This window comes from Thamnophis sirtalis, unplaced genomic scaffold (genome assembly GCF_051295495.1).
Source record: "Thamnophis sirtalis isolate CommonGarterSnake01/CBP01778 unplaced genomic scaffold, rThaSir2_p1.2 scaffold_10, whole genome shotgun sequence".
NCBI lineage: Eukaryota > Metazoa > Chordata > Lepidosauria > Squamata > Natricidae > Thamnophis > Thamnophis sirtalis.
The window spans coordinates 1,370,041-1,380,040 of record NW_028261390.1 but is presented as its reverse complement, the minus strand read 5'-3'; the positions used below and the strand labels follow the sequence as shown (position 1 = coordinate 1,380,040).

Here is a 10,000-nt window from a genome sequence, read left to right as displayed (position 1 = left end):
CTGCGGTTGCTAGGAGCCCGGGAGAACTACGGCTCCCATGATGCCTCTCCTGAGATGGAGAGGGGGGGGGAGAGTAGAGAGGAGTGGGGTTGCCATGGCGGCCCATGCAAACAATATGGCCGCCCCCAGCCCAGCAGGCTAGGGAAGGAGCGTGGCAGCCCCGGGGAAGAGCCACCATGGCCCACGGTGACCTGGACGAGGAGAGCCTCAATGACCTCTACAGCTGGGTGGACGGCATCCCTCTCTCCCGCCCGAAGAGGAACATCACCCGCGACTTCAGCGATGGAGGTTTGGGGGAGGGGGAGGGCAGAGGGGAGGGGGGGGGGGCGTGAGGTTTTGGAGCCGCCATCCCCACCGTCCAGAGATGGCCGGTCTTCCTGCATCTCTCCATTTGGGGGTGGTTCGCCCCAACAGTTGCAGAAACCGGAGGCACCCTGCAGACCCCTCCCCATTAAGCAGCCTGGAGCCCCCTTCCGCCCCGCTATACCAACATCCAGCCCCTTCCTCTGGGCCTGTGGGTGGAGAGGATGTTCCTTGGGGGGGAGAGAGCCCCCAGTAAGCACCTGTGCAGGGAGGGTCTCGGGCAGTGGGGGGCTTCTGCAGCCATGGGAGAGATCCCTGGGGGACCCTCAGAAGTCCTTACAAGCTCCAGAGCCTCCGCGGGGGACGCCCTGAAAGAATTAGACAAGGTTTCCCAAACCTGGTTTATGAACTCCCAGAATTCCCCAGCCGGCGTTGCCCCTGCAGAGAATTCTGGGAGTTGAAGTCCACTCGCCTTTCATGGCTTAAGAGACGTTGAATTGGGATAAGGAGAGGGGGTGGGGATACAGTCCTCGGCTTACAACCACAACGGAGCCCAAAATTTCATGTTGTTAAGGGAGACATTTGTTAAATGAATTTTGCTCCATTTTACGACCTTTCTTGCCTCGGTTGTTAAGCGAATCACTGGTGCATTAGTAATCCGGTCGTTAAGTGAATCTGGCTTCCCACCCCCCCATTGACTTTCCTGGTCAGGTCGCAAAAGGGGATCGTGTGACACTGCGACTGTCGTAAATATGAGTCAGTGGCCAAGACTCTGAATTTTGATCCCATGATACTGGAAAGGTCTTAACTCTGAAAAGGCTCCAAAATTCATTTTTTTCAGCGCTGCTGTAACTTTGGTCACTAAACAAACTGTTGTAAGTCAGGGACTAGCTATAAAAGTATTTCTTGACTTACAAGAGTTCATTTAGTGACCGAAGTTACAACAGCATTGAAAAAAGTGACTTATGATCATTTTTCACACAACCACTGCAGTGTCCCGACGGCCACATGATCAAAATTCAGATGCCGACTCACATTTATGACGGTCGCCGTGTTCCGAGACCACGTCATCATTTTTACCACCTTCTGACCAGCCAAGTCAGTTGGGGAAGCCAGATCCACTTAACAACCGTGTTCCTAACTGAACAACTCCAGTGACTCGCTTAACAACGGCGGCAAGGGAGGTCGTAAAACGGGGCAAAGTTCGCCTAACCGCCGCCTCACTCGGCAACCGTAAATGGGCAGATTCCATCCCGGTTGTATCTCAAGGGCTTCCTTCTTTTTTTATCGCCCATCCAGTTCTGGTAGCGGAAGTGGTGAAGTTTTATTTCCCCAAAATGGTGGAAATGCACAATTACGCTCCAGCTAATTCCACACAGCAGAAACTCTCCAACTGGGGACACCTGAACAGGTGAGTCTTTTACAGGTAAAGCCAGCATTTTGAATCCCCCCTCCCCCCCCCCGATCGATGGAGATCAGCTGTTGTCCATGGGGATCTCCTTCTTCTCTATGTGGCTGTTGACGTGAATATTGACCTACACTCAAGTAGTCCGAAGTTTTGTACGTATAAAATGAGTGTTGATGTAAGTTAGCTGGTTGGTTAGCTAGTTAGTTAGTTAATTTACTTTATTGTCATTGGACCTCTTACAACCAAATTAATAGCAATAGCAATAGCAGTTAGACTTATATACCGCTTCATAGGGCTTTCAGTCCTCTCTAAGCGGTTTACAGAGTCAGCATATCGCCCCCAACAACAATCCGGGTCCTCATTTTACCCACCTCGGAAGGATGGAAGGCTGAGTCAACCTTGAGCCGGTGAGATTTGAACAGCCGAACTGCCGAACTAGCAGTCAGCTGAAGTAGCCTGCAGTGCTGCATTTAACCACCGCGCCACCTCGGCTTAAATGCCCTCTTCAGTGTGAATTATAACTATAAAACATAAAACAGAAACATCCTTCACGTTCTACACAACTGGACTGAAAATCCCTGATATTGCATTTAATATTGCACTATAAAGTCGGGGTGGAAGCTGGAGGGACCATTGTTCACACTTAATGGTGGTGGCAGCCTCTAAATCAGTGTTTCTCAACCTTGGTGACTTTAAGTCTTGTGGACTTCAACTCCCAGCATTCACCAGGCTGCAATTGCTGGCTGGGGAATTCTGGGAGCGGAAGTCCACAAGTCTTAAAGTGGCCATGTTTGAGGATCCTTGTTATAGAGCAGTGTTTCTCAACCTTGGCGACTTTAAGTCCTGTGGACTTCAACTACCAGAATTCCCCAGCCAGCTCTGCTGGCTGGGGAATTCTGGGAGTTGAAGTCCACAGGACTTAAAGTCACCAAAGTCACTATGCTGGCTGGGGAATTCTGGGAGTTGAAGTCCACAGGACTTAAAGTCGCCAAGGTTGAGAAACACTGCTCTAAGTGGTCGCACGCTCAAAATTAAACACTTCACAACCGACTCGTATTTATGACCGTTGCAACGTCCCCGGGCGGGGCCCCTGTAATTACGTTTTGCCACCTTCCGACAAGCAAAGTCAGTGAGGGAAGCCAGATTCACTTAAGAACTGCGTTGCTAATTTATCAGCTGCGGCGATTCACTTAACGACTGTGGCAAGAAAGGACGCGCCCACAGTTCACTTAACAAAGGACTTGCTCAGCAAACAGAAATGTGGGGCTCGGTGACCAGAGGGGGCTGTGTGGTGTAACGTTCCCGTGGTTCGTCCATGAGGCCAATGTGGAGAAAAGACAGGACACGATCTTTCTCGGGATGGAGCGACCCAGATTGGGGGTCTGAGAGCCCCTTTTATTGAGATAGGACAAAGGCAGGAGGAGCAATCAGCATGTGATTTAAGACAGCCTGTAAAACTACAATTTCTAATCTACTACTCAGGGAAATTCTGTCTATATATGGTCAAATCCTGGGTGTCATTGGTAGGGCACATCTCAGGATGTTATGTTATGCACTATCAGGATGTTATGGGGTTTTAGGAGTTTGTTTTCTCCTGTGTGGTTCAGCGTGGCTCTGCATGCCCTGGTATGAACTGGGCCATGGGGGACACACACTCACACAAAGAACTATATTACAACAGTGTGGGTGGACTCCCCTGCTCAGTCCCCTCCCTCTTTTGCAGGAAAGTGTTGAGCAAATTGAATTTTTCCATTCCCGAAGACATTGTCCGGAAGATTGCGCAGTGCACGCCTGGAGTGGTGGAGCTGGTGCTCATCCCGTTGAGGCAGAAGATTGAGGAGAAGCAGAAGCAAGCCAAGATCTCCTCCACCTCTTACCAGGTCAGTAGAGCTTGGACGAGGGTCGGCTGAGCAAAAACGTTCACCTCTTGAGGTCTTCTCCTTGCGTCGTCCACCCAACCATCCTTCTCCCACAACTTAACAAGGGGGCAGTTGCCACGCGGGATGGTAACTCACCCGCAAAACGTCTCTGCAAAAGGCAGGCTGTGTTTCTTCCCCTGGTTGGGTGAACGGGATTTCACAGGTAGTCCTCTCTTTACGAGCCCAAAGGTTTCTGTTGCTAAGCGAGACCATCGTTAGGTGAATCTTACCCCATTTTACAACTTTTGAGCCACAGTTGTTAAGCGAATCCCTGCAAGTGCGAAGTGAGTCAAACGGTCGTTGAAGCGAATCCAGCTCCCCCAAATGACTTTGCGTGCCAGAAGGCCAGGGAACCACGTGACCTCGGGGCAGTGCGACTGTCGTAAATACGAGTCCCCCTGCCACGTTCCCGCAAATTTGGATGGCATGACGGGAGGGATGTTGCAAACGGTCGTGAGGGTGAAAAGCGAGTCCCCAAGTCACATTTTTCAGCGCCCTTGAACGGCCGTTGAAGAGCCGAGGTGGCGCAGTGGTTAGGGTGCAGTACTGCAGGCCACTTCAGCTGACTGCTATCTGCAGTTCAGCGGTTCTAATCTCACCGGCTCAAGGTTGACTCAGCCTTCCATCCTTCCGAGGTGGGTGAAATGAGGACCCAGACTGTGGGGGCAATAATGCTGACTCTGTAAACCGCTTAGAGAGGGCTGAAAGCCCTATGAAGCGGTATATAAGTCTAATTGCTCATTGCTCAAACGAAAGGTTGTAAGGCGAGGACTAGCCATATCATGCGGCGCAAAGCCCTTCAAACCCTGTGCAGAAACACACCAAGAGAGATCCCCAGCATCCGAGCAGGAGATCCACCCGCAGGTGGCTCATTTTCCGCCTCGGACAGCAGAAGAAGACACGTATTTTAGCTCTGGGAAGTCGTCTCCCAGGGCCGCCCCATGTGCAGAAGGTTGCAGTAGTCAAGCCATGAAATGAGCAGGGTTTTGAGGGATGGCCTGAAGGCCCCCCCCCCAATTGAGGAGCTCTCTGAATCCAGGACTGATGGGAGGGGGGGGAATAATGGCAAACGTAACCCCACCCACCCCCTCTCTCTTTTTTCCTCTTCTTTTTACACCTCCTCTCCTTCCTCTTCTGCTTCCTTCTAGGACCGGCCGCCAACTCCTCTCGGCTGCTGCAGCCTTTGCTCCTTCCCGACTCCAATGCCCCAGGTTTCTGCCTTTCGCCACCTTCCTTTTCACCTGCCTGGAGATGCACCTCGCTGCTCTTCCTCTCTCTCTCTCTCTGCCTGCCTGTCTGTCTGTCTGAATCCCAGCCAGGAGACAGTGGGGCAGGGAGGGGCTGATCTTCACAGATGCTGCTTGTTTTAAGGGGGGGGGGAATAAACTCTTTTTGTAAGGGTCACACCTGGACCAGGGAGTCTCCGAACTTGGCAACTTTAAGACCTGCGGACTTCAACTCCCAGAATCCCCCAGCCAGAATGCTTTAAGATGGGTGGACTTCAACTCCCAGAATCCCCCAGCCAGAATGCTTTAAAATGGGTGGACTTCAACTCCCATAATCCCCCAACCAGTATGCTTTAAGATGGGTGGACTTCAACTCCCATAATCCCCCAGCCAGAATGCTTTACGATGGGTGGACTTCAACTCCCACAATCCCCCAGCCAGAATGCTTTAAGATGGGTGGACTTCAACTCCCATAATCCCCCAGCCAGAATGCTTTAAAATGGGTGGACTTCCACTCCCATAATCCCCCAGCCAGCACAGAGAGTCGAAGCCCACAAGTCTTAAAGTTACTGAGTTTGGAGACCCCTCACTGACCTGGACTAATGCAGGTGGTCCTCATTTTACGACCCCAAATTGAGCCAACAATTTCCATTGCTAAGTGAAACACTTGTTAAGTGAGTTTTTCCTCATCCTACGACCTTTCTTGCCACAGTCATTAAGTGAACCGCAGCAGCGGTTAAGTTGTTAGTGACACGGCTGTGAAGTGAACCTGGCTTCCCCCGTTGACTTTGCTTGTCGGAAGGTCGCAAAAGGGGACCACGTGACCCCGGGAACACTGCGACCGTCATAAATACGAGTCGGGAGCCAAGCGCCTGCATTTTGACAAGGTGACCACGGAGACGATGCAACGGTCATATGAAAAACTCACCTTTTTTCCCCCCAGCTCCATTGTCACTTCACATGGTCGCTAAATGAACTGTTGTAAGTCGAGGACTACTGTATTTAGCAGAAAGCGAAGGGCCGGGGAAATCATTGTGTCTGTCACACACTATCTTGTGGGCCTTTAACAGTTGTGCATCGCATCACAAACGAAACGGCAACCTCCTGGGCCTTGTTGGTATTTATTGTAGCAGGACAAGGCAACGTGGACTTACAGGTAGAGCTCTCCAGGGTCCTGAAATCCAGGTGGCAGCCAGAGGCCGTCCCGGACTTACGACCACAACTGAGCACCAAATTTTTGTTGCCAAGCAAGGCAGTTGTAAAGTAATTTTTGCCCCAAATTATGACCATTTTTGCCACAATTGTTAAGTGAGACACGGCATTTAGAATATAGAACACAGAATAATAGAGCTGGAAGGGACCTCGGAGGTCTTCTAGTCCAACCCCCTGCTCAAGCAGGAGACTCTCTCCTTCTGGACAACTGGCTGTCCACTCTCTTCTTAAAAACCTCCAGCTGATTGAAGCACCCACAACCTCTAGGTGGCCGGCAGTTCCACTGGCTAATTGCTCTCACCGTCAGGAAATGTCTCCTCGTTTCTAGTCCTTAGTTGTGAAGTTAGGAACCACGTTGTTAAATGAATCCGGCTTCCCCGTCGACCTTCCTTGTCAGAAGGTCGCAAAATGGGATCATGCGGCCCCGGGACCCTTCGACCGTTATAAATACATTGCCAAATGTTGCCGAATGTCCGAATTTTGATCAGGTGGCCATGGGGATTCTACAACGGTCATCACGAGCGTGTCCATGTCATTTTTTTCACTTGGGACTTCACTCAAGGTCTTATGACGATGTGACCTCAGCTTCCCCAGCGGCACGAAGCCGAGTCCTCGCCCCAATAAGACCCCTTTTATTGAATGTGCAGTGAATTCCTCTCCAGCAATTCCGGCATTCTTGCCAAGAATTGTGGTGGAGTCTGAAAGATCTCGGCCTCTTTCAAGGTAGTTCGCGATTACCGACCTTTCTCAGGCTCAGAGAGCGGCCAGGCCGAGATCTTTCAGACTCCACCGCAATCCTTGGCAAGAATGCCGGAATGAACTCATCGTCTCCTGCAAACTCCACTTCCCTTTCGCTCCTCTTTTATTGCCTCTGGGAGGGGCCATTCACCGTCCACCTGTGGCCTTACTCCCAATTCAACCCTTGTTCCTCAGCTCTTCCCTTTTCCTGGCAGCTCTGTGCATGTGCACACTGGGAACAGGCTCCACCTGCTCTTCTGCCTCACTGATGTCTGATTCCGAAGGCAGCTGATAACTGTCGGACGGCCCTGGCCCCCACTCTGCCTCCGACACAGAGCCCTCGTCCCAGCCCTCCCCAGACTCCGGGACTGGCCCATCTTCCTCCCCAACCTCCTCACCGTCCAAATCTGTTCCGCTGGCGGGGCACAAGACTTCTGACGAGCAATGTCAACGGGGAATCCAGAGTCACTTAACGACCATGGTACTCACTTAAGAACTACAGTGACTCACTTAACAACTGTGGCGAGGAAGCTCGTCACCTGGGGGCAAAAACTCCCTGAGCAACCGTCTCGCTCAGCAACAGAAATTTGGGCCTCGGTTGTGTCCGTACATCGAGGACTGCCTGAAGGACAATAAACCCCCTTCCCTTGGGGGAAACCGCTGCCTGGATCTCTGCTCTGGCCTTCAAGCCCCCCCACCCCCCAAGACAAGCGCTTCCGGGCTTCTGTCTCTTCCTGGGTTTCCTGTGCAGGGCAGGGCACCCGGTCTGTTTCCGCGACTTCCCTGATCTCGCAAGGAGACTCTCTCCGGAAGGGCAGGTTGAGAACATTGCCGCTCTTGGTACGGCGGAGCAGGGAGGGAAAGAGGGGGGTCTCCATAGCGAGGTTCCACCACAAAGCCGCGTTCGACTAAAGGGCGCTCGACGAAACCGCGTAGCTGACGTCATCACAGCGCGACAACAGTGCGGAGAAAAAAGCACGCTGTAAACGCTAAACCTAAAATTAACCCCTAAACCTAAACCTAACCCCCCTAAACCTAACCCTAAACCTAATCCTTAACCTAACCCGAACCCTAACCCTAACCCTTACCTTAAGTTGAATCGGCTTGCTTTCAAAGCGCTATTTAAAGCGCCTTTTTTTCTCCGCGCTCGCTGTTGTCGCCCTGTTGATGACGTCAGCGACGCGGTTTCGTCGAGCGCGCTTTAGTCAAGCGCGGTTTTGTCGTGCCATGCCATAGCGATCGATGCGCGAGATTTTCTTCCTCTCTCTCTCGAAACAGGACCTGGGAATGCGCTCCATAGTGGAGGACAACAACTACATGGAAACAGGTGAGAGCATGGAGGGCAAAGGTGGGCTGTTCTGACCCAACTCCCTGGACACCACAAATCCTCTCAAGTGAACGCAAAGGTTCCTTTAACTAGGCGCAAAAAGTTTCTCTCTCACTGCAGGCTAAGAAGTCCGTCCGGCAGAGCCCAGGTGGGGCTTTGCTAGCAGCGGTGGCTCTTCCGTCCCGAGGGCCGGCCCATAGATTTCCACTCCTCTCCTCTCATCTCTGCCACATCTATTCATCTCCTCCCCCTGCCTCTTATCCCCAGAGTTAGGGTGGGACTTTGCTAGCAGTGGTAATTCTTCCGTCCCGAGGACCGGCCCATAGATTTCCACTGCTCTCCTCTCCTCTCTGCCTTCGGTGCATCCGTGCGTCAGGCTATGGACCCAGCTGTTCCTCCTCTTCCTCATCAGCCACCTCCAGACCTGGGGGCTGTTGACTCTCCGTCTGAGGGTTGACGGACAGCCCAGCCTCCCCGCTCTCCCCGTCGACCAGCTCCCTTCCCTCTTCCCACTCCGAGCTCCCAGGTTGTCCTGACCCTTACTCGCATGTCACCGCCTCTTCCGCCTCTGGCAGCCAACAGGGAAGTTTTAGGGTGGGCGAGGCTCGGATGCCCTCCCGGCCATTTGCAATGCCTTGCTCCCCTTGGATGGAGGCATTCGGACAACAGGGCTTAACCTGGGTCTTGAATACAGGTAGTCCCTGGCTCTCAACTGTCCGTTTAACAACGGTTCACAGTTGCAAGAAGGCTGTGGGGTGGGGGGAAGGGACTTGGAATGGAATGGGACAGAGCTGGAAGGGACCTTGGAGGTCTTCTAGTCCAGCCCCCTGCCTCAGGCAGGGAACAACGGTTCACAGTTGCAAGAAGGCTGGGGTGCGGGGAAGGGACTTGGAATGGAATGGGACAGAGCTGGAAGGGACCTTGGAGGTCTTCTAGTCCAGCCCCCTGCCTCAGGCAGGAGACCCTCCGCCGTTTCAGGCAAAGGGAATTCTGACTTACAGCTAGGGGGGGGGTTGAATGGGCTTTCTTGGGGGCCCCACCCCAACCCCCGTTAATCTTTCTTTGGCCTTTCCCAGGCTACACCACGAAGTCCGTGCCCCACAGCACCGGGGGCTACACCAAGGACTCTCCTGGCTCAGAAAAGTGAGTGTTCGAGGTTGCTCTCTTCAGGTGGGGGGTCTTCCAGCCCCCGACCCAAGAACGTGGCCGGTGGGGGGGGGAGGGAGATCCAGGGGGCTCCTTCTCGCCTTTTCTGCCCTGTTGAACTGCAGCCCAGGGAAGTCAGAGCTGTGAAACACGGGGAGTCCTCGACTTACGGCTGCCCCAGATTTCTGTTGCTAAGCGAGGCGGCCCTTAAGTGAGCTTTGCCCCATTTCGCGACCTTTCCTGCCACCGTTGTTAAGCGAATCGCCGCAGCTGTTCAGCTGGTAATCCGGTTGTTAAGTGAATCCGGATTCCCCCCCCCTTGACTTTAGTTGCCAGACGGTCGCAAAAGGAGGACACCGCGACTGTCATAAAGGCGAGTCAGTTGCCATCCGGGGAGCCTGGGAACGCTGCGGCGGCCGTTAAGTGTGAAAAGCGGCCAGTTCGCTTCTTTCAGTGCTGCTGCGACTTCAAACGGTCACTAAACAAACGGTTGTAAGTCGAGGACTGCCTGCCAATGCTCTTGAGGAAGAGAGAGAGAGAGAGAGAGAGACGGGCAGGTGGAGACGGAGCGAGGGAGGGATTCTGCACAGCTTCCCGGGACGCCTTCCAGGAAAAGCGGGTGGCAGGTGGAACTCCTTGCCACCAGGTGCCTCTCAAGGGGGTTTCAGGCCGTCCATGGAAGGGGAAAGAGCCGAAGTGGCGAATTAAACCTGGTTGAGAT

At 53.1% G+C, this 10,000-nt stretch overlaps 1 protein-coding gene across 2 annotated transcripts; it reads left to right on the top strand.

The window, feature by feature from the left end:
• Positions 1-110: 110 nt before the first annotated feature.
• Positions 111-9,276, top strand: SPEF1 (sperm flagellar and cilia associated 1; the record flags this gene model as incomplete). Of its 2 annotated transcripts, XM_087723716.1 has the most annotated exon segments (6): positions 111-288; positions 1,603-1,714; positions 3,435-3,591; positions 4,779-4,841; positions 8,085-8,133; positions 9,210-9,276. In XM_087723716.1, coding segments are annotated over 6 exon segments (560 nt in total), but the record flags the coding sequence as incomplete, so codon positions are not given.
• Positions 9,277-10,000: the final 724 nt, after the last annotated feature.